Raw genomic sequence first — 25,872 nt, forward strand, 5'->3', positions numbered from 1 at the left:
TGTAGTATCATTTCTCACTTCCAGGTAGCTGAATATCAGAGCTAACTGTAAAATAAATCCATTAGAGTAATTTATAGCAAGCATATTAAAGCCCGGAAGCCAGAGCGATGAGAAAAGAGGAAAGAGAGTGAGAGCGTCCTTTGGGAGCGATCTCACTTGACCCAGAAAAGTCCTGGTGACACCATATGGAAGACCCACTTCTAACTCTGCCCCAGTGGGGAAGGAAGACCCGAGAATCACACGAAGAGACAATATCACGGAATCATGGATGGTCATACTGTGCTAACCTCACTTCCACCCTCTGAAAAGCATTTCAAAAAGTCAGTCACTCTCTAAGATTTGTATACTGTTGCTTCTGTTCTTCATCATGCCTAGGAAACCAGCGAGTAAAGTCAGGACCACTTACTGAATTGAAATGAAATTTAGTCAGGCGACTCCTGAGGGGTTCACTGACTTTTGACCTTAGCCTTTGAAATGGCTTCTCTGTGTCTCCACAGACAAACTGATGATCTATTTAGAGGTCATATAAACAATGTCAAAATATGTGGGGCTAGAGAGGACAGCCATGGAGGCCGGGCCGTGAACACTGGAATAGTTACCAACACATTCTGCGTACCTAGGATGTGTTTTGTTGTTGGTTGGTTGGTTTAATCTTTGGGTGAATGGCTATTCCTCTTACTTGGAACTGATGTCAGCAAAGGGGAAGTGCAGACCTCACCAAACACAAAGTACAGAAACACAGTCCCAAGAAACTTGGATTGCTCCCCTGCTACGCCTGCAAAAAATCAGCCCCGCTAAGAGTGATGGATGACAGGAGGCTTCTGCTTCACCCGGGATTTCACATTCCCCATGCAGCTGCCTTGGCAGGACTTGTGGCCAAGGCAAAATTACCAGGAATTAGCTAGGAAAACAGATTCATTTCCTTTAAAAACTGCAAAAATCCCCCTCTGGTTCTACCCACATATATCTATAAGAACCTTATTTGAAGAATTTTTATTTGTTTGTTTTTGGCTTTTCCTGGCAATGACGATGTTTCACACTAGATGCTGAATTGTGTGTGCTCCAGAGATGCACTGCGGTAGCAAAAGACAGGAAGGTGGTGGGAATCCCAGGGACACTGTGGTCCTTCTGTTAAGGAATACCTGGAAGGTGTGCTTGATCTACTCGCCAGAGTTTGGCTTCTCTTTCTGAAATACAATACCTCCTTCTATTTCTTGAGATAAGTAAATTGGGGATGTAGTCTCTCCAAGCTTACTAGTTAGCTTTTAATTTATTCATGTATTCAATTTATTTGCATAAGTCTTTCAGTGCTTGAATACATAGTGAACAAAATAGGTAAAAAATAAATTTTAAAAAAAGATTCCTTGCTTTTGTGGATTTATATTAAATTATTTTGGTAGGGTGTGGTGGCTCATGCCTATAATCCTAGCACTTTGGAAGGCTGACAGGGGTGGGTTGCCTGAGCTGAGTTTGAGACTAGCCTGGGCAACATGGCAAAACCCCATCTCTACTAAAAATACAAAAAAATGAGCTGGGTGTGATGGCACATGCCTGTAGCTACTCGGGAGGTTGAGGCACAGGAATTGTTTAAACCTAGGAGGTATAGGTTGCAGTGAACCAAGATCACACCACTGCACTCCAGCCTGGGCAACAGAGTCAGACTCTGTCTCCAAATATATATATATACATATAATTTTTGTTATAGCCCCATAAGGCAGATACCATTATGATGAGTTTTTATTTCATTTTTTTTTTTTGGTTTTGTTTTTTACAAGGGACTTGCTCAAGTCACATAGCCAGTCAATGGCAGACCTGTGATTTGAGCCCAGGTAGGATGGCTTTGGGGAGCCCCACACTCATCCCTTAGTGCTCTACACTCCCAGTGGGACTGATGGCTGTGACTGCAGGTCCAGAACAGGAACAGTTCAACCACGTACCTACAGTTTCTACAGGCAAAGTCTTTAAGTCCACAAGATTGTTTAAATGACAAATATTATATAGTTAGTATTGTGGCTGACTTCCACATGATGTCAGTGACTAAATGCACCCTCTTTCTTATAAGTTTATAAGAAAGAAGGTGGATCAGAGTGGAGAGATCAGAGGGGTGAAGGAAGATGGGGAGGATGTCATAGGGATAGGTGTGGAGGCAGTTGCTGAGGCCAGTGACTCTTGGATCAAAGTTCCTCAGGCTCAACATTTTGCCTGAGAAAGTCCTACTAAGGCCAACCAAATAGTGCAAATTTTGGATTATATCAGTTACTTATATGAGATCAATTTTATTATTTCACCCAAATAGCTCAAGACAAAAAGAAATAACAGCCAATTGGCTTGAATCATACTGTCTGATAAAAGGTTCATTCTTACTTTGCCTATTGGCTTCTCAATCAGAGGGCTTGGAAAGCAAACCGGAGTTATGCTGCTGTACACGGAAGGTTTCCATTGCTGTTCCTGCAAGAAAGGAAACAGAGAGAGGGAAATTTCAGGGATGTGACTGGCTTTCCTGCTGCATGGAGCCATTTTCCTCTTACTCACAACAGTGCCCCTCAAGCATTTAAATTTGATGGCTGTCACTTGAAAATCTTGAGTCAGCATTTTTGCCTGTTCTCCTTAGTTTGCAGCCTGTGCAAATCCATTTAACCTTGTGCAGGCACATCATTTATGATATTTTGAAGGAATTAATACACACATGCTGACATAAATTCAGAATACGTTCACCTCTTAAAGACATCTTCCTAGAACATGGATCAGACTATGTGAATCTTCTTAAAAATAACTTTACTAATATATCATTGCATAAAAACAATGACTCAGCTGTGCCTGGTGGCCCATACATGTAATCCCAGTGCTTTCAGAGGCTGAGGAGGGTAGAAGTCAGGAGTTCAAGACCAGCCTGGTCAACATGGCAAAACCCTGTCTCCACTAAAAATACAAAAATTAGCCAGGTGTGGTGTTGCATGTCTGTAATCCCAGCTACTTGGGAGGCTGAAGCAAGAAAATTGCTTGCATCTGGGAGGCAGAGTTTGCAGTGAGTCAAGACTGTGCCACTGCACTCCAGCCTGGGTGACAGAGTGAGACTCCATCTCGGAAAAAAAAGAAAAGAAAAAAAATGACCCCATGTAACCCTCTGTTTTCCAAATCTTTAATTCCATACTGGATAATTTCCAGAGTCCTCTACCTGCTATTCAGAGCCTTCTCAAAGAGCCTTTGTTTTTTCAGTTTTGACTCCAACTCTGCCTTATAGTTTACCCTAAATCTCAAGTCATATCAGTCCATGCGATTTTCACAAATGTCTCCAATTTATGCCTTTTTTATGCCGCTCCTGATTCCTAAAATAGCCTTTCTGCAATTTTATCTGCCTGTGAATTCCTACTTGTTCTAAAAAGCCCAGCTCAAATTCCCTAGGAAACATTTCACTATTTTCCTCTACTTCTTACTGGAGTCAGAATAAATTTCTCTCTACCAAGTCCCATGGTACTATTATTAGAATGTGCTATACAGTAGTTTGAATGTGTCCCCTATAAGTTCTTATGTCAGAAACATAATTGCCATTGCAAAAGTATTAAGAGATGAAGCCTTTAAGAGGTAACTAGGCGATCTGGGCTCTTGCCTCCTAAATAGATTAATGCTGTTATCACGGGGATGCGTTAAGTTATCTTTGGAGTAGTCTCCTGATAAAAGAATAAGTTCAACTTTCATTTTCTTTCTGTCTCATGTGCTCACTTCCTCTCACCTTCCATCATGGGAGGGCCCTCATCAGATACTGGTGCTATGCTGTTGGACTTTCCAGCCTCCAGAACCATGAGCCAAATAAATAGCTTCTCTGTATAAATTACCCAGTCTGTGGTATTCTGTTATAGCAGCAGAAATTGACTAAGACAGAGTACTTATCACGATCTGCTGTGAATGTGAGATACGGAGGACAGAACTCAGGCTTTAGTTATCTTGTATCCTTCATATCTAAAACAGGTATTATACAATGTATGTGCTCTTTTTTTTCAATTAATTTTTTCTTTTGTCAGCCAAATCTTTTTCTTTATATCTTTACTAATTTCTAAAATACCCCACTAGATCCAGCTCTCTCCAACCCCAGCCCCAATTCTCACTACACACATTTTCACCCACTTTTTTCAGTCTTGGTAAAGAAGACATCAAGAGACTTGTTATTAGTAAAAAAAATATAATAAAATAAAATAAAAAATTAATAGTAGGTACCAATAAACCCCATAAAATAAAAATGAACTTCAAAAATTAATCAACAAATATTGACCCATCCCCACCCACACTGTCCACTAATTGGCTGTATTTCTTGAGTAAAAGGACGATTTTTTTCCTGTGGACTTAGCAAGGAATGGAGTATGACCCTCTGGAATCTCTATCCCTGCTGTTACTAATTATCTTACCCCCTTTCCCTAAGGCAAATTATTTGTACTCTCAACCCGGGTGGCCCTGTCTGCAAATGTGGTTTGTGTTATTTACACACATCTCGCAGGGTATTTTGAGACTAATTGCAAAGATATCTGTGGTTTAGAAAGGCAAAGTATAATTCCTGGGGAACAGGCCCTATAGTTTACCCTGAGGAAAAGCCATTCAAACCGCTAACTTCTTCCCAGGGTCTGAAAACAAGGGGTATAGTTGGATTCTGAGAGATGTGGATTCCTGTCCATTAGGAGTTAAAGTGAGACCAGCAACTCATTTCACAGGTCATGTTCCAGCCATCAAAGAGCAATTACCATCAAACCCCACTGGCATAGCTCCCAACAATATTAGTGAATGCAAGCATGTAAGTTTCAAAGGATACAGTTACCAACTCCCACCTTCCAAAGATAAAAAGATACTGAATGGCACCAGAGAAAAAGCCAAAATATATCAACTTAAGAGCGTAACATTTTAAAAATGAAAATAACTGTTCAGTATTGATGACTGTGAAACATGATTGTTTCAAGGAAGTCAATCTGCAGAGGCAGTAGATGAATCTGAAGAACTCTGCCCTTCACTCAGAGGCTCCTCCAGTTGCTATGGCAACACATAACTAGCTTTCTTAGGGTGTTATGCAGCCTAATTTTCTTTAGACCAAACATTCCCCTGATACATTTATACTGGGTATATCTAAGACCAAAACAACTTAGCAGTTGCAAAGCATAGATTTCTTACCTATAAATTATTTATTTGGTCGGAAAATCTAAGTCTGGGTCACACATAAAAGGGAACTTCTGAAACAGTGGGTTCATATGCAAAACACAGAGCAGTGATGGACATATAGTTATTATTAAATAGCATTTCCCCTTTCCTATCCCCCATCCTCATTCCAGGCTTTTCCCACCTGCAGGGTTTTTTATGTACTATGTATGTATGTATTATATGCATGCCAGATATGTATGTACACACACACAGTCTGGGTGACTGGTGCTCAAAAGTGTTTCACACTAACTCACTATTTGCTAAATGTGGGAGTGTGGGTGCTGAGGATGGACTTGGAATAAGGAGACTAGCAGAGAATTAGAGGAAAGTTGTTGAAGCCTCTGACAAACCAGCCATCCTCTCCAGATCTCTGTAAAATGAGGGTACTTGCCCCCTTCTTCCCATAATAACTTCAGAGCTACAGAACTCCAAAGAGCTACAGAACTTCTCAGAAAATCTCCATATGAAAGGTATCTGGTGTTAACTTTCCAGATTGGAGCCCTAAAAGGAGACCAAAGAAGTTGTTATGGCCTTGAACTGTAATTACTACCTTCAGTGTTTATCCTGATGCCTGAAATACAAGAGCAACTTCTGGTGCAAAAGGAAAGAGATGGTCTAGGAATAGTTTTTAAGGAATAAAGATGTGAGGATCATCTGGCAAGCTCAGCTAGTTGACTGAGTGGTGGGATCAGACCAAGTAGCATCTGCTTAAGGCTGAGTCACCAGGCAGCCCAAACGATCCTAATAATTCTGAAAGAAAGAATGCCTCCTCTCGCAGAAGTCTTAATTTTATATTCCATATAAAACAAGGATGTTCACGTCCCTCTAATGCCTGTCCCTCCTCCCCACACTTCAAGGCTAGTAACAGTGTGTTCTGTTTTGAGATGGAAGCAGATTCTACCTTAAAGATTGCCATTCCCGACTCCACCCTCACCCTGTCACTCATTATTTAAGGAGCAAAAATAATTGCACCTTGCATTGGTAGAGTGCTTCCAACAAACTGGTGACAAAGCACCCTGGTCGCTCCTCAGGCTGCTCAAAGGCTACAAACTGTTTCTGGGGCCTAGGAGATGGAGGAAGCGGTGGCCTTTCAAATACTCAGGGGGAAAAGAAGAAAAAGAAAGTTGCTAAAGGGGGATATAATGTAGATAATCACCAGTGCCCTGGCCCCTGCTCTCTCTGGCCTCTCAACCTGGCTGTGGAGACCAACCAATAGGCATTTGGGCTGGCCCCTCCCATCGCAGCTGGAGTTCCTTCCTTGAAAGGGTCGAGCTTACAGACAGAAAGCTGAGGTGGCCTTGGGAAGGGAGGAGAACTGGGTGGAGGGCGATTAAATGTTGACTCACTCAGGCTTGACCAGACTTCCTCCCTTTTATACACTCGAAAATTTTGGTGAACTTAAGTAAACTGTGCATACTGCTACATTTTCCTCCTTCATTTTGGGCTATTATCACAGGCTTGCCAGCAGAAAGAAGGTCACAGGGGAGAACAAACTCACAAGCATTCCGGGTTTTCAGTTTTTTTTTGGCAGGATCTTGCGAGAGTCTGACCTGCTAATGTGTTCTTCAGCACCTCCCTCAGTACCCATTTCCCTTGAATGCTCTGCTAAACTTTTGCATTTAAATTTTTATTTCCTGGATGTTTTACATGCTGATTTTTAAAATGTCCCTTGTGCGGTCACCTTCCTTCTCCATGTTTCACGCATCTTCAGCACCACCTGTGCTCACCACAAGGCAACAATTACAAAGAACATTACAACAAGAAACACTCCACATTGATGGGACTTCTGAAAGAAGAAGGCACCTTCCCTTCACCATACGCACGTATCTTGGAGTTTTCTGCCAGGCTTTATCCAAATGCATGTGTATGAAGCTAGAACATCACTTTGTATTAACCTCTTGTATCCACTTAGCATCACGTGTCACATATTTTGTATTGTTGCATAGGGTCTCTAGAGTTACCATATTTAGTAATCATAAAATGTTCCATCAACATAGACTATAATGTATTTGGTATCTTGATACATATTTTTATCATTTCCATTTTCTCCCTGTAATTACATATGCTCTTATTTTTGTCTTTTGAGTCATTTATTTAGAATATATTTCTAAAAGGAGGATTTCTGGACCAAAAATATAGATATTTTTATGACTCTTTTTATTTACTATCCAATTATTGCTTTTCAAAAGGATTGAACTAGTTTATACAGCTATCTTAAATATATATGCACATGTACTATATATTTATATATACATATGTACATTCATACTATATATATATACATATATATGTATTAGAGGTATAGTACAAATTTATGTACTATATATATGTAGTAGAGATATAGTACACAGGTATGTACATACACACACACTCAACTCTTTTTTGCTTAACAGCAAATCCCTGAGGAACTGCCATCATCAACCTCATATTTATAAGTTAGGACACTAAACACCACAGCAGTTAAATAACTCAGTGTCAGATGACCAATGTCCCTTTTATGGGCTTCACTGGCTTCAAGTGCCTGTACCCAATATGTTCCTGGTTTCAATGAGTAATTGCTGACTATGACCCTATCCTGTAATTTCTTCAGCTTGTGTCACAGTGAAACAGTGAGCATTGAGTCGGAAATATGTTGGCTCCATAGCTTACTACCTCTGAGACCATGCATAAGTTAATGAGCCTTGCTAAGCCTCAGTTTCCTCAAGTGTAAAACGGGATGATACCTATATCTTAGGCTTGTTTGAAGGACTTTAAAATTCAGTCCAGCAAATGAACTTATGTAATAAGTTCTACTATTATATTTCATGTTAATAAAAAATGTTTTCTTGTAAGTCTTCTCTGGTGCCTTCTTCAGAGTAAAATAGCAGGCATCAGTTAATCTCTATTATAATTTACAAATAGATTTCCTCCCCTATCATTAATCAGCAAATATTTTCTAAGTACTGTAAGTTAGCTCTTTGCTAATACTATAAAAATTTTATGTAAAAATATTTATTTATAAGTAACATAAAAGTTTATAGAAATGTAAATCAGCTAGAAGCATTCCCCTTAGGAACAGGAATAGGACAAGGATGCTTACTCTAACCACTCTTTTTCAACATAGTACTGGAAGTCCAAACCAGAGAAATCAGGCAATATAAACAAATAAAAAGGCATACAAATAGAAAAAGAATAAGTCAAATTATCTCTCTTTGCTGACAATATGGTTCTATGCTTAGAAAAGCTTAAGGACTCTACCAAATGCTTCTACAACTGATAAGTGACTTGACTAAAGCTTTAGGCTACAAAATGAATGTACAAAAATCAGTCGTATTTCTATACACTAATAATGTTCAAGCTGAGAGCAAGATCAAGAAAACCATCCTATTTACAATAGCCACAAAAAATAATAAAATACCTAGAAATACATCTAACCAAGGTGGCAAAAGATCTCTACAAGGAGAACTACAAAACACTGCTGAAATAAATCACAGATGGCACAAACAAATGGAAAAACATTCTATGCTTATGGATTTCAAGAATCAATATTATTAAAATGTCCATACTGCCCAAAGCAATCTACAGATTTGATATTACTCCTATGAAATTTACCAATGTCATTTTTTGTGGGATTAGAAAAAAATTATTCTAAACTTTGTATGGAACCAAAGAGCCTCAACAGCCAAGGAAATTCTAAGCAAAAAGAGCAAAGCTGGAGGCATCACCTTACCTAACTTCAAACTATGATGTATGGCTACAGTAAACAAAAGAACATGGTATTTGTACAAAAACAGAAACATTAGCAGACCAGTGGAACAGAATAGAGAACTCAGAAATAAAGCTGCACACCTTTGAACATCTGGTCTTCGATAAAAAGCTGACAAAAATAAGCAATAGAGAAAGGATTCACTGTTCAATAAATGGTGCTGGGATAACTGGCTAGCAATATGCAGAAGAACGAAACTGGACCCTGCCTTTCCCCATATACAAAACTCAAAATGGCTTAAATGTTTACTTGTAAGACCTCAAACTATAAGAATCCTAGAAGAAAACATAGTAAACACCATTCTGGACTTTGACCTTGGCAAAGACTTCATGACTAAGTCCTTAAAAGCAATTGCAACAAAAGCAAAAATTGACAAGTGGGGCCTAATTAAACTAAAGGACTTCTGTGCAGCAACTGAAACTATCAACAGAGTAAACAGACAACCTACAGACTGAGAGAAAAGACTCACGAACTGTCTGACAAAGGTCTAATATCCAGAATCTTTTAAAAACTTAATAATCAAAAACTGAATAACCCCATTAAAAAGTAGGCAAAAGACATGAACAGACACTTCTCAAAAGAAGACATACAAGTGGCCAACAAACATGTGACAAAATGTTCAGCATCACTAATCATCAGAGAAATGTAAATCAAAACCACAAGGAGATACTCTCTCACACCAATCAGATGGCGATTATTAATAAGTCAATAAACAAGTGCTGACAGGGCTGTGGGGAAAAGGGAACACTTACATACTGTTGGTGGAAATGTAAATTAGTTCAGCCACTGTGGAAAGCAGATTAGATTTCACAAAGAACTTAAAACAGAACTACCATTCGACCCACTCATCCTTTACTGAGTATAGGAAAATCCTCAGTATTTTCAAAGGAAAATAAATCATTCTACTAAAAAAGACACATGAATACATATATTCATTGCAGCATTATTCACAATAGTAAAGACACAGAATCAACTTAGATGCCCACTAACAGCTGCCTGGATAAAGAAAATGTGGCACGGATATAACATGGAATACTACACAGCCATAGAATGAATGAAATCATGTCCTTTGCAGCAACCTAGATGCAGCTAGAGGCTATTATCCTAAACAAATTAACACAGGAACAGAAAACCAAATATTACATGTCCTCACTTACAAGTGGGAGCTAAACATTAGGTACCTATGGAAATAAAGATGGAAACAAACGACAGTGGGGACTACTAGAGTGGAGAGAGCAGAAGGGCAGAGGATGGAAAACTACCTATGGGGTACTATGCTTATACCCGGGTGATGAGGTCATTCTTACCCCAAACTTCAGCATTATGTACTACACCCACATATCAAACCTGCACATGTGCCCCTGAATCTAAAATAAAAGTTAAAATTATCTTCAAAATGCTTAAATAAAAAGCATAACAATTATAAAAATTATAAAAGGTACAAAATAGATTCATTTATTAAATAAGTTTAAATGAGTATGTTTACTTTTAAATTGTAAACATATTCAATAATTTTCTATTATAAGCCATAATTATAAATTTTAAACTCATTTAAAATAAAACATACAGTTAAAGTTTCTACAATGAGCAAATACTCTAAATATTTTTAAAAGTAATCAATTGAGTTAATAAAGTAAGCACAGTTTTATAAAAGTAAGTGCTTATGAAATACATTTATGTCTGCTTCTAAGGACCTTATAAATAAGGTAATGATATAGTGAAAAGCACATTGTTGGCCTTGTAGTCTGAAGACCTGAATTTGAAAACTGGCTTTGACACTTACTTGATATGTAACCTCTTTGGGGCTCATTTCTTTAGCAAAAAAAAGTACAGTATATAATTTGCCTATAAATATATATATAAAAGAAGATCCAATCTTCTTTGTTTGTCTGAAAACAAGCAACAATCTTTTATACATCTCTTTGGAATGTCAGACTATGACAAGTGATATTACAGTGCATGATAGTCCATTCATTTGTATGATATAAACTCTAGATTCTATAGGCGTTCAGAAAAAATAAGAAGGGAAATGAAAACAGCAAGTCATTTTTTTAGACATGCGAAAGTATCACATAGAAGAAGAAATAATTTTCCATAGCTCCCATGTATCACTGGAGGTCAACTTCATACATGAAATCCCAGAACTATGAGGTCCAAGGGAGTCCAAATGCAAACAGCTCGTAACAGTGCTTTCAACAAGTGGGAAAGAGGGAGGCAGGGATGCTGTAACCTGCATCTCCGAAGGTGGGAGCTGCTTGAGACTGACAGCAAATTTGGGGAAAGGCATCAATGGGTAAGAAGCACTTTATGGGTTATTTTTCCTCCAAGTTTATATGTCTTAACTCTCAGTGCCTCAGAATATGATAAATATTAACAGGACTGTATTTGGACACAGGGTCTCTAAAGAGGCAATTACTTAAAATGAGGTCATTACGGTGGGCCCTAATCCAATCTGACTGGTGTCCTCATAAGAAGGGGAGATTGATATGTACAAAGGAAAGACCCATGTGAAGACGTGGGGGAAAGACAGCCATCTGCAAGGCTTCAGGAGGAACCAATACAGCCCATGCCTTGATCTCAGACTTGAAGCTCTCAGAAACGCGAGGGAAATAATTCTATTGCTTAACGCCCCCCAGTCTGTAGTACTGTATTATAGTAACCCTAGTCAACAGACACAAGGCACCCTAGGGGGGAAATAAAGCCTCAGTATTGGTAAAAAAGGACTCAGGGCAGAAGGTAGTCAGCATGGGAAAAGTTTTCCAATGAACTGGGGAGAGGCTGTTGCAGTGACCAGCGACAAAACAGATGCAGACATGTAAAGGGGTGGGGATCTGCATGGCAGTGCTGAGCAGGCACTTGGGACATCATATGCCTTACCCTCAAGGAGCTTCCCACAGTGTAGTTGGGGAAAGAGATGAACAAATTCTATTTAAAAGAGGTGGTGCATATTAAGGCTAGAGGTATGCAGAACATGCAGGGGGAGCAAAAACAGGAGCAACTAACACAACTGGGAGAGAAACCCCCTGTTGCTGGCAGGCTTGCAGGAGGAGGTGGCCCCCAGAGCTGAGCACAAGGGGACAGAATAAAAGTTAGGTGACAAAGAAGTGGTGTGCGGTGGGAGAAGAGAGCAGGTCTGAGGATATGAAAAGAGATGTATGGTTTTTGAGGAGGAGGAAATCTCATGAGTGCAAGAAAAAAGGTATGGAATAAAAAGAAATGCTGAGTTTCTTTGTGAACTGCAAATAACTCTGGGGCTTCATCTTTCCAAGTGAGACTGGGATGGTGAGACATGGTGCAGGAAAGAAGTACAAGGCAAGAACCATAAGATACTTTTTAACAATGTTTCCATGGATTTCCTCAGTGGAGAGGAGGATGCATTTGAAGGGAAAAAGACTGAAAACCAGGCAACTATTTAGGTTGCTGGTACCACAACCAGGAAAGGTAGGCTAATGTCTGGATATTGGCACTAGCAAATAGCAGAAAGACGACAGAAGAGCAGGCAGTCTGAAGAAATCAGCAGAACTCACCCATTGGTTGGAAATGGAGGTTGAGCTAAAAAGGATTACTGGCAGGTTTCTAGAAGTGGAGGAGTGAGGAAGTATGCCGAAGAGTACAGAATCTTGCTAGGATTACAAGAAAACGGAAGGACATGATAAGAGTGCAGGTGGCAGGCAGGTGACAGACTGTAGTTAATTTAGGTTAAGGTATGGCTCAGAACCAAAAGCCACAAAGAGCACTCACCAAGTTTAAGCTCTGCTTTTAAATATATTATTATTTGGTGTAAATTTTGCATTGTATTTTGGCCTTAACCTGTCTTCCTATCTCAACTTTAACTTTTTGTTATAGCTAAAATTTTCTACTGTCTCTCATGCATACACTATACTTATTTATCCTTCTGTTCCTTCTCACGCCTTCATCCCCCCTTCTCATTGGTGTCGTGGTGAAAAATGTATTAGAAAAGCTGGAGGCTGTGTGTGGTGGCTCACACCTGTAATCCCAGTACTTTGGGAAGCAGAGGTGGACAGATTGCTGGAGGTCAGGAGTTCTAGGCTATCCTAATCAACATGGTGAAATGCCGTCTCTACTAAAAATACAAAAATTAGTTGGACGTAGACATCATGGAATACTACGCAGCCATAAAAAGGATGAGTTTATGTCCCTTGCAAGGACAGAGATAAAGCTGAAAATCATCATTCTCAGCAAACTAGCAAAGGAATAGGAAACCAAATACCGCATGTTCTCACTCTTAAGCGGGAGTTGAACAATGAGAACACATGGACACAGGGAGGGGAACATCATACATTGGGGCCTGTCAGTGGGTGGGAGACTAGGGGAGGGATAGCATTAGGAGAAATACCTAATGTAGATGATGGGTTGATGGGTGCAGCAAACCACCATGGTGCATGTATACCTGTGTAACAAACCTGCATGTTCTGTACATGTATCCCAGAACTTAAAGTATAATAAAAAATATATATATGTAAAAAAAATTAGCTGGGCATGGTGGTGCATGCCTGTAATCCCAGCTACTTGAGAGGCTAAGGCAGTAAAATTGCTTGAACCCAGGAGGTGGAGGTTGCAGTGAGCCGAGATTGTGCCGTTGCACTCCAGCCTAGGCAGAAAGAGCAAAACTTGGTCTCAAAAAACAAAAACAAAACAAAACAAAAAATAGAGTCTGAGGCTGGAGGCCCAGAGATCAGGCAGGATCCTGGGAGCTAAAATACAATGATGGAATCTGAGTTTACAAAGAGATCAGATTCAGGAGAATCAGTCTGTTTCCCACAGCTCACTGTAGAACAACATTAAAGTTTGCTTTTATGTGACTTGTCTCTGTGCCTGTGCTTAGTGAATGCCCTCACTTCATCTTCTACATGCATTCAGATCCATGTTAGTCTTGTGTCTTTGGAGTCCAAAAAAATAAAATAAGAAGAGCATGAAGGTGCCTTTAGAGTTTGGGTAGAGAATGGGCAAGGAAAGGTACCCATCAAAGGCACAGAAACCTGTACATTGATTGGAGATGCAGAGTTTCATCTTTTAGAATAAGGTGTGCTGCTTTTGTTCCATGCCAAAAGAACAAAATGTGCACAGGTGGTATGAATAAATAATCCAGATATAAATAAATCATGGCAGTATGTCCTTCTGGATGACATTTTGGCAACAAGTTATCTTTGCGATAGTTCATTCAAGGCCAGCTCTATGAATGTTTGATCTGCACAGTAGCACTGAACTTGGTCCTCAGAAGGGCTCCCACTTGGTATAATGCTATGCTGTTGCCATTTAAAAATTCTTAATAACTGCATTCTTAAAATTAGTTTTATAAGTGAAGGTGGATGGAACAATGGTGGATGCACAGCAGCAGAGGAGATGGGCACCACATGCATGTCTGTTGCTCCCTGCCACCCCAGATGCATTTAATGTGTGCAGTGTCCTGTAAGCATAGAACTCCAGTGAATTCACAGTGTGTGGGAGTTCAGGAAGGCTCAAAGTAAGTACAACGTTGTATCTTCAACTGAGTAAACAAGGATGCTGACAGCTCCAAGCGATCATGCTTTACACTTGAACCAGAACTGGCTTCATGTGCAACATGAAGGCAATAGCGTTATAGTAAACACAAACAACGAAGAAACCTTATATACTTTTTTTCATGTTATTTTCCTGTATTAGCTGCTTATGCTGAAAACAATGGCATAGAAGGTTAAAAAAAAAAAGATAAGGCAATCTATAGTCCTTTTCCTTTTAGTCCTTCTTTACTCATCAATATTAGGCAGAAGTAGAAAGCGTTGGTAGAATGTCTGTGTAACAAGAAGTGGAACAAACACCGCTGAGGTAGTTGGATAGTATGTTACTGTTCTGTAAGCATGAAATACAGATGCATGTATAAGCTACAAAATGTAAATTGTACAATTTCAGTGATTCTGGATGTGAATTAAATATTATGTTTACATTCAAAGCTGACATTGTTCAATATGAAGATGAATGATAAAATTCACATTAATAATTTAAATTTTTTCTTAGAATGACAACAAATCACACACACACAAAAACATGACATCCTGAGAGAGACTACAGAGGAATAAAAAACACTTTATGTCTCAGTATGTTGAACGACATTTTTTCCCTTTGTCTTTGACAAAGGATTCTGCATTTGCATTTTGCAAGGGGCCCTGCAATTAATGAAGCCGGCCCTGCAATTAATGAAACCAGTCCTGCTGAAAAGGAAAGCGTTTCCAGATACCAAAGCACGGACAAGACAATCACCAATCCTGTTGGTGAGCAGTTAGAAAAGTTACTGACAGAATTCCGTTTTAAAAACTGGTTTGTCTATATAAACTGCATTGGCATTCACGGTCTACCAAGTGACATGTATATTAATGTTAGAGTCCTGTGACAAACCGTACTTGACACATTGCATCACTTTTCCTAAATCAGGAGCTCAGGTAAAATACAAGTGACAGACATAGTCAAATTGGACCCCAAAATCACCGAAAACAATCTGTCTAAAAACTCAGCAGCTTCATGCGGTCTATGCACCTGTGAATACTCTACAGGCTGAAGTTAAGCTTTGGATTCTGAGACTATACGGACACACAGAATTTCTGTTCTCAAAGAGTAAATCAATCAGTATTAGCATAAATTTTAAGAAATGCTAAAATAATAAAAAACAAGAAATATCCATGCATCTTTTAGTTACATGCTACTTTTAAGGAAAAGAGAAAAAGCCTTTGCTCTCACATTTTCAAGGCTTTCTCTCACAAACAGAAGCATTTTGGCTGATAATCTTAAATCTTTCTTATGGTGACTCTTGGATTCATTTTTTGACTAACTTTTCTTATAAGACAAATAGCTCTGAATATAGTAGTGTGGAAGATACCTTAATTTCCTTGAAGCTAAAACATTGCTCAAAATGACTAATATTTCTAAGAAGCATGTATAGCAGTGACATTTCCAAAAAATATAGACCTTAACTAGTCTTCCTAAAAATTTCTGTGTTACTAGAAATTAAGTGGGGCAAGTTGGCAGATGACATGCCAAATGGAATGATAATCCATTGGCCTAATTCAACCAGCAAGTACAGAGGTGGGGCAATTATAAGTGTAAAGGTTAAAGATGCCCCACCCACTGATTACCTGCACCTGAACTTTCTTGACGGGAGGAGATACTCATGCTGTGATTAATAATTAGCAAAGGGCTTAATGTGCAAAATTCCCTGAGAGAGATAGCACATTGGTTTTTGTTCACAATAAGAAAGTAGCTGAGGGAGAATAAACTTTTATAATCAGGCTTTGGTAGGAAATAGAGCAGAGAGGAGTAACCAGTTACTACAGTTGAGAGGGCAGGTGCAGTGGGGAACCCAAGATTGCATCTGCTCTGTGACTGGGTCTTGGTATTCCGATTGCATATTCTATACCACAGTGATTTATAAGCCAAAAGCAGAGCTTTCCATTTTAATCTCCAGTCTAATAGGGCAAACAAGTAAGTACTCCTAAAAATATTGTCTATATAATTGACATTATTTTAGGTATATTTTAGGAGTGAAAATCGTGTTTTACAAGAGTACTTATTGACCTATTAATAGATGTGCTTCTCTTGCTAACAGGGGAGTCCTCCCTGGACTATTTTTAGAATAAGACTAGAGTCTCCAAAGACTCTGCTGTTCACAAATATACCACATTAATATCAATTAGTTTTAAACCCAAGAGAGAGTTGATTCAGGCCTGGTACAGTGGCTCACGCCTGTAATCCCAGCACTTTGAGAGGCCAAGGCAGGTGGATCACCTAAGGTCGGGAGTTTGAGAGCAGCCTAATCAACTTGGAGAAACCCCATCTCTACTAAAAATACAAAATTAGCTGGGTGTGGTGGCTCATGCCTGTAATCCCAGCTATTCCGGAGCCTGAGGCAGGAGAATCGCTTGAACCCAGGAGGCAGAGGTTGCGGTGAGCCGAGATCACGCCATTGCACTCCAGCCTGGGTAACAAGAGTGAAACTACAGCTCAAAAAAAAAAAAAAAAGAGTTGATTCATTTATAAAGGGTATTTAGAGCAGATTCTATTAACTGTTAATAACCTCAAACATCACTAGCCATGTTCCGCCTTTCATTTTTTCTCAGGTCTGTGTAGAGCAACCTAGGCAAGAGAGTAGATGTGTCATGAGAAAAACAGAACATTCCAGGGAGTGGAGTGCATGACAAACTGTTTATGAATATTCTTCATTCACTGCCAGCTACTGATGCTGCATTCCAATATAACTCAAAACAGAGTATTAGTTAACAAAGGTAACTCATAATCATAAAATATTTTGCATTTCTAACATGTTACAGGTCAGAATGCTGCTGTCACAAAAAACCATGCATTTCTTTACCCTCTACACTCGAGTCTTTTTTTTAAAAGATGCTGCTTTTCATAGGGTGTATGTAGAGAGGAAATATAATTTTGTTTACTGTTATGTTTTTATTTCATTCTCATAAATACAAAATTTGAATCAGCTTATCAAAATACTGTATACATTTAACCTGTAGGCATTTTACATGTTATAGTATTGATGCGTTTTGGTTGGTTGGCAGGTGCAGAAAGGTGCTTGGCTTTGTTGTTGTTATGTTGGTAATGTTATTTGATGTGTGATTGGCATAAAGTTTTACTGGTTTATGACCCCTGACAAATGCCTGAGGGACACTCTATTCAAATAAAGAAGTTCCCTTTGTTGGATGAGATTTCCCTCAATTCTCTTTTTGAGTTTCTATGATTTTTAAAACACATGTGACATAAAAAAGACAAATTTAAAAACTGACCAGATTAGAACACACTAAGGTCAATTTTGCATATCATGTAGCACCTATAAAGTCATGTTACATCAAAGGGCAGCACTGGAATCTACCTGGAAATCAATAGTTACAACCCCTAAGAAAGGAATTCCCTTGGCCAAATAGGAAAGGGTAAAGTAGGGCAAGAAGAGGAGGTTAAATATTTTCTCTTTGAAGCCTGTTTAATTACATTGTTTTATAAACCAATTCTATTTTGAAAGCCTCTCTGTAAAAATTACGATTGAACAGTTACAGTATCATCTGTTGCCTGCTGCTTATAATTTACAAGTGATTGCTACATGTAAATTGTATAATTAATCAGCCTTAAAGAGAAGCGATGACTGTGTCCTTCATTCAAATGCAAAGCTAACTTTTGGTGTTGGCACTGTCTAGTTTTGCAGTTTAGTCTGATGTGAGTGTTTAGCAGCCACATGTATACCAGCTGCTACTTCAAGGAGTGCCACTTTAAGTCTTCTGAATGTGGGCAGCTGACTCCTTTAGGAATGACACCAGGTGAGCCTCAACATCTTTTTTTTTTTTTGAGACGGAGTTTCGCTCTTGTTACCCAGGCTGGAGTGCAATGGCGCGATCTCGGTTCACCGCAACCTCCGCCTCCTGGGTTCAAGCAATTCTCCTGCCTCAGCCTCCTGAGTAGCTGGGATTACAGGCACGTGCCACCATGCCCAGTTGATTTTTTTGTATTTTTAGTAGAGACGGGGTTTCACCATGTTGACCAGGATGGTCTCGATCTCTCGACCTCGTGATCCACCCACCTCAACCTCCCAAAGTGCTGGGATTACAGGCTTGAGCCTCCGCGCCCGGCCTCAACATCTTAATATACTTCATCCTCAGTCACATTCATAGGCAAGGAAATGTCTTCCCACTGTCAGAGAAAGGCAGCCTCTTCTGGAGGAGGGCAGATACTCAGCAGATGCAAAGCCCAGTTGCGCAGTACCAGGAAAATGTACATCCCAGTAATTCAAGTTCTGAATGGACAGTCTACTCTTTTTGAGTGTCCCTAGCATTTAATTTATAATCATAATTTTTAAAAGATGATTTCTGAACCATGAAAATTCACTTGATAGCTAAAGACAGGCTGAGGTATAATTCAGCTCTTGATGGAGAACAATTCATTTAGTCCCTGAAATTTTTTCAAAAACTCAGCTAAGGAATTCTGAGGATGAGTCAACACTGCAGATCTGGAACCTGGTATTTGGGTGTCCTTACTGCCAAAGGTGTCTCCAACCTGGTATTTAGTTTCTCCGAATCACCTACCTTCTAATTCCCATTCCACAACGTATTTAGTGATTTTCTTGACTTAAAGTCTTAGAGAAAGCTAAAAATACAAATAACACATGACAACACAACCATTATATTCTTCTTAGCATTCTCTTTCTAACTTTACAATTTATCTGTTAATAATAATATATGCATATAAATAATTTAAAAAACAAAAACACAAGTTGATCCACTTTAGTTTATTATTACATTTGGTCTATATCTGGACTCTAGTTGACCCGATAAGAATTGAGAAGTTCTAGTACCAATCAAGAAATAACAGAAAGCATTATGACAGAATTCATAGAGTAAGGAAGAGTTATTTTACCAACTTTAATATAGGAGACCTCCCTGCTTTTGACTGAACTTGAACTCTGGTCTCTGTGAAATCTATTTGTTTTGGCTGAAAGTTGGAATCTAGCTAATGTCAATGTTAGCTTTACCATTAGTCAAGAATTAAGCTTAATATTAAATTGTATAATAAACTGAGAGGATTCACTTGCCTGCTTATTTTCTATGGGTGTCATCCACACATTTGAAATGTAGCTATCGATTTTGTTAATTTAGTAAAAATTATGTTGCAGAAGCAGCTGTTTATTTGCTTTTCATAACCTATGATATCAGTCCAATGCATGTGTCTTGATTTGGAAGGTCTGATGCACTCTGAGAGGAACTTTGATTTGAGAATACGCTACACCCAAAGCAGCTGTAGGCTATGGCTGTGCCCATTTGCTTCAGTGTCCTAAAGGTAAATGTGTGTGTGCAGAGAAAAGAAGGTCCCTCTTCTTTACAATCAGGAGTCAAGTCAAAAGACACTGATTTCAATTTCATCTTTAAGTGTTTAATAGTTATTATCTCTGAATAGTACTCATGGGGGCAAGAAGTCTGTTTTCCTCACTGCTGTATCCCTAGCACCTACTAGTCTGCCTTGCAAAACAGAAGTGGTGGTGAAAATATTTTTTGAGTCCTTCTTGGTGAGTTGTGTTCTGTGTGCATTTCTCACAGCACTTAGAATGGCGATCATTAAAAAATCTGTAGACAACAAATGCTGGAGAAGATGTGGAGAAATAGGAACACTTTTACACTGTTGGTGGGAGTGTAAACTAGTTCAACCATTGTGGAAGACTTTGTGGCACTTCCTCAAGTACCTAGAAATAGAAATTCCATTTGACCCAGCAATCCCATTACTGGGTATATATCCAAAGGATTATAAATCGTTCTATTATAAGGACACATGCACATGTATGTTCATTGCAGCACTGTTTACAATAGCAAAGACCTGGAACCAACCCAAATGCTCATAGATGATAGACTGATAGACTGGATGTGGCACATATACAATATGGAATACTATGCAGCCATAAAAAATGATGAGTTTGTGTCCTTTGTAGGGACATGGATGAATCTGGAAACCATCATTCTCAGCGAACTGACACAAGAACAGAAAATCAAACACTGCATGTTCTCACTCATAGGCGGGTATTGAACAATGAGAACACACGGACACAGGGAGGGGAGCATCACACACTGGGATTTGTTGGGGGGGACTAGGGGAGGGGCAGCAGGGGGTAGAGAGGTTGGGAAGGGATAACATGGGGAGAAATGCCAGATATAGGTGATGGGGTGATGGAGGCAGCAAACCACATTGCCATGTATGTACCTATGCAACAATCCTGCATGATCTGCACATGTACCCCAAAACCTGAAGTACAATAAAATATATATATATAAATTAGGGCATCTTAACATATTTCTCTTAAAATAAACTAAGGTGCCCACTATCTCAGAGGCACATGTAGCTTTAAAAAAAAAAGATTTGTAAAGACATGATAAAGTATTTATAATAAAATTAGCCAGATAATATTTTAAAATTCCAATAAAAGGTTTAGAAGAAGATACAATAAAATGTTATTCATTGGAAAAAAAATTAAAGTAGCGCCATATGCACTGCCATGCCAAAAAATGAAAAAGATTATGTAGTGTAAACTTGTTTTCATTTAAAATTACATACATATATGTGTATACTTAGAAAAATAAAAATAAATTTATTTCTGTATTTTCTTTAAAAAATTTATAACCTATATTTATAAAAATGAAAAGAATGGCATTTTATAATGCTTAATATTCTTTCTTAATATTCTCATATAAGTAAATTACGTTTCCTTATATGAGCAATTTATCTATTAGTCTACCCAGAAATTACAATTTTGAAAATTAGAGAGAAATAAGAAATGTCTAATTGTTTCCTGGCACTGCCTACTTTTACAACCACTGCCTACAGACATTTTATAAATTGAACCTGTTCCATGAGGAATTTATAAATTCACCGTGATAAAAACTGGGCCTGTTGACACTGTGCACAGCTTCTCTTCCCAGGCTTGAGTGTTCAAGGTCAGTGACTGGGCTGATATGACAGAATTTCCTTCACAATAAGATAAAAAAAAAAAAAAAAAGCCAGAATCTGTTGTCTTTAGAAGACAGGGGCACTTGCTTGTCTTGCTTAATGGGTCTTAGGGGGTCAGGTCCACATGGACATCTCTATTCAGAAAGATGGACTCTGCTGGAGCAACTTCACAAAAACAGGACCTCCTGCAACCCAGCATTGCATATGTTGTATTGACTTAAGTCACTGAGATTTTAGGGCTAAAATCAAATTCCTTTTCAATAAGGGATAAGGAAATAAGTACTGAAAGGTACTGGTTCAGGTACAAATTTTCATGGTAGGCCAGTAAGTCTTGATTGAATCACCTTAGTGGGCCAATGACTACATCTTTACCTTTGAGTGCAGTTGTTTTCCTTTAATTTATCGGGAAAAAAAAATTGCCTTAAGTACTGTTTATACATGTGCAGTAACATTCATGTAATTATAATTATTTAGTTTTCAGACAGCTTTTGACGTACATGTGATCACTCTTCATTCCTGTGCAAGTAGCTCAAATAAATTATGCAATTCATCCATTTGTTCAACAAGTCATAACTGAACTAGGCATCCTCTAGATGCTGCAAATACAACACTGAACAAAACAGAAAACGTTTTGCCCTCATCGAGCTTAGAGTCCATGGAACTTAGATTCTATGGGTGAAATGAAACATCAGTAAGTGTAATCGGTAGCATTTCAGAAAGTTAAAAGTGCTAGAAACAAAGATAAATCAGGGAAGGGGGAGAGGGAATGTCAAGGGCAGAGAAGGGTTGCCATATTCCTGATATCTATGACAGTGCCTGGCACCACGTCTTCAGTGAATGAGGGCCAGAACATACTAACTGCTTTTGTACAAATGCTAGGCTTCCTTGCAGATACTAGCCTCTGAAAATAAACAGATCAGCCTCCTTTGGTGATGTTTCTTAGACTCCTTCCCCTACTGCTCACTGCCTACTCCTGTCTTCCAAACTTGTCCTTGCTGCACTCTTGAATATTGGTTCCATTTTTTTCCCCAAGCTACTCTCGATTCTTTGAACTTAGTGCTGATAGTTAAACTCCTCAGTTAATTTTCACTCTCCCTTAAGAATGTGTCTCATTTCCCAAATTAGAGAAGTCATTTGATATCTGCTCACCCAAGCTGTCTTTTGAGATAACTTTTGTCCACTCTAACCCCCAATGGCTAAGCAGCCACATTTTAAACACACAGTCCCTTTTCCTTTCTTCCCTCCTCCCACTCTCATCCAAGCTTCAGGTAATTACACTAATGTCACCATCTGAGCCTAGCTAATCCTTGGCTTGCTGGTATTGAAAAAAAGATAAGGATCAGGCATGGTGGCTCAGGCCTGTAATCCCAGCACTTTGGGGCAGTCGAGGCAGATGGATCACCTGAGTTTGAGACCAGGCTGACCAACATAGTGAAACCCTATATCTACTAAAAATACAAAATTGGGGGCGGGGGTGGCGCATTCCTGTAATTCCAGCTACTCGAGTGGCTGAGGCAGGAGAATCGCTTCAACCTGGCAGGTGGAGTTTGCAGTGAGTCAAGATCATGCCATTGCTCTCCAGCCTGGGCAATGGGCAACAAGAGCAAAACTCCATCTAAAAAAAAAAAAAAAAGAGTTTGGACAACTAAGTTTTCTGTCTCCTAAATTTGAATTAAATTATGCAAGCAGACTATACCAGTTGGTGGTATAAATTAGAGCTGAAGGAAAAGCATCATGAAGCAGAAGTGGGTTTACAGCCAGGCACATGAAATCCAAAATCATGAAGCAACAGCAGAAAAAGCCTCAGAGCAAAGAAAGGAAAACAAATCTGACACTGGGTGGTGGAACCAGAAAGAAAAGAAAAGAGAGAAAGAAGGTGGATGAGTGTACTTTATTATTCCCTAGAGTTGTATCATGATAGCTTTCTAGTTTTAGTTCTAATTATGATACTAAATCAATATATGTCCCTAATGTTTATTAGCTGAGCATTGAAGGACTTCCTACCCCAAAGCATTTGCCCTTCCTGTTCCTTCTGACCAGAACACTCTTGCACCCCCTTCCCCATTCATCCCTTCAGCAAATAATGGAGACAAAAAGAAACAGCAAGGGTAAAGCCCCTAAGGCTGTGCCTCATGTTTCTGTACTGTTTCCTCCCTGCCTTCATTCAGGTCTCTGCTTAAATGTCACCTATGACAGAAGCGTTACAAGTTGATGGTTAGAAAATGACATCCTGCCTATCACTTTCTCCCTCTGTCTTCGTTTTGTTTTATTTTCTTCATAGCACCATCCCCACTTGACAAATTGTATAGTTATTTTTGTGTTTCGCCTGTTTCCCCAAGGAAAAGGCGAACTCGGAAAGACAGAGTGACACTGTCAGATTAACTACTGTATCTCCAGCGCCTAGGACAGTATGTAGTAGGGGCTCAATAAATATTTACTTAGTGAATTAATAAATCCAGAGATAGGTGCTAGAGAAGATGAAGCTGTGCTGGGTTACAAACAGTTTTTCATGTAAATATATAGATAGGAAAGGTATTCTAAGCACAGGAAATAGCTTTAACTAAAGCTCAGAATCAAGAAACAAAATAGTATACAAAGCCACAAAAATATAAATAAATTGACGCAGATATAGTGTAACTGAAATAAGGTGCAGGGACACAGTAATTAGAAACAAGTCTAGATAGGCAGGCCAGATTATGCAGTCTTAGATGCCATGCTAAGAAATGTGGGCTTCATCCAGTAGGTGAAGTGCATCCACTGAAATATTTTAAGCATATATTAGGACTATATGGTAGGCAAAATTCTAAGATAGTTCCCCAAATTCCCAGCCCAAGTGACATCCATATTTTCTCTTAGTTATTGAAGTAAACACAAATATATAACATAACATATATAATGATATATTATGATATTAAAATTGATATATGTAATATATATCAATTAGCATAGTATATTAGTATATATATCATATATAAGGATATTAATACACATTATATATTAGTGTATATTACATATAGTCCATATTAGTATATATTATATCATTTATATATATATGTATATAGTAAGGAGATTTTGCAGATGTAATTAAGGTCACAAATCAGTTGACTTTAAGATAGGGAGATTATTCTTGGTGAGCCTGACCTAATCAGGTGAGCCCTTAAAAGGGGCTCAGCTTTCTTTTTTTCATTTTTCTTTCTTTTTTTTTTTTTTTTTTTTTTGAGATGGAGTCTCACTCTGTCACCTAAGCTGGAGTGCAGTGGCACAATCTCAGCTCACTGCCACCTCCACCTCACCTCCTGGGTTCAAGTGAGTCTTCTGCTTCAGCCTCCTGAGTAGCTGGGATGCTGGGATTACAGATGTGTGCCACCACACCCAGTTAATTTTTCTGTTTTTAGTAGAGACGGAGTTTCAATATGTTGGCCAGGCTGGTCTCAAACTCCTGATCTCAAGTGATCCACCTGCCTTGGCCTCCAAAAGTCCTGGAATTCCAGGTGTGAGACACTGCACCCAGCCTGAGCTCTTTTGATAAGTTGGATATAAGGATGATTCTCCATTGCTGGCTGGGGCCATGTGACAAGGAATGGGAATCACCTATAAGAAAAGAGAGGGCCCTTGGCTAACAGCCAGCAACGGAATGGCACCTCAGTCCTACAATAGAAAGAAATTGAATTCTGCCAGCAGCCTGAATGAGCCTGGAAGTGAATCCCAAGTTCCAGATGAGAACACAGTCAAGCAACAGCATGATTTCAACCTAGTGAGACCCTGAGCAGAGATCCAGTGACTCTTTGCCTACAGAAATGTGAGCCAATAAATGGGTATTTCTTTATGACACTGTGCTTGTCTTAATCTGTTATACTAGAATAGTAGAATAGAAAAACTGCTAGGCTGTGTGGAAAGCAGCTTGGAAAGGGTTAAAACTGGAGACAGGGAGTCAGGGAGGGGCGTGCTGCAGTCAACCAGACACAGGAGGAATGCCCAGAATTGCAATGAACATATACCTCTGAAATTCATAAGGGCCTTCCTTCCCTGCTGAAGTGAGCACATCACTGCCTTTGAACTCTACACTTTAAAGCACCATGTAACTTTGGAGGAAGCTACTTTCCATTGATTGGTTGGCTCCACCAGCTCTAATCAGTCCATTCCCAGCTTTTCCATCTTCCTGCCAACATGCAGTACTAGGTATCAACAAGTTTCCCGTCCAAGACCCCTGAGTTATGAATATCAGCCACGCTTCTCACCAATAGCATCCTTTGGCGGCATGGACACATAATAATTCTCAACCTTGGCAGCCCATGAAAATGATCTTGAGAGCTTTTAAAAACATGATATCCAGCCCAGTCCCTCAGAGATTCTCATTCAACTGGGTCTCAGCCATTGTTTGTTTGTTTGCTCATTTGCTTTAACTCTTTCAGTGATTGTCGTGTTTAGTCCTGGTTGGAAACAACTGAAATATAGCCTCAGTTTGAAGG

The 25,872-nt window shown here is 39.1% G+C and overlaps 1 protein-coding gene across 4 annotated transcripts in view; it reads right to left on the reverse strand.

Moving 5' to 3' along the window:
- RASGEF1B (RasGEF domain family member 1B) overlaps positions 1-25,872 on the reverse strand; it is a 623,038-nt gene that overhangs the window by 160,233 nt on the left and 436,933 nt on the right. For 3 of the 4 annotated variants that reach the window (XM_074396343.1, XM_074396344.1, XM_039468543.2), the window contains one exon: positions 2,365-2,448. The exons of the other annotated variant lie outside the window; for it this stretch is intronic. In XM_074396343.1, coding sequence (XP_074252444.1) covers positions 2,365-2,448 — 84 coding nt within the window. The remainder of the gene's footprint in view (positions 1-2,364; positions 2,449-25,872) is intronic. 4 annotated transcript variants of the gene reach the window in all.

Source organism: Saimiri boliviensis, chromosome 3, assembly GCF_048565385.1.
Source record: "Saimiri boliviensis isolate mSaiBol1 chromosome 3, mSaiBol1.pri, whole genome shotgun sequence".
NCBI lineage: Eukaryota > Metazoa > Chordata > Mammalia > Primates > Cebidae > Saimiri > Saimiri boliviensis.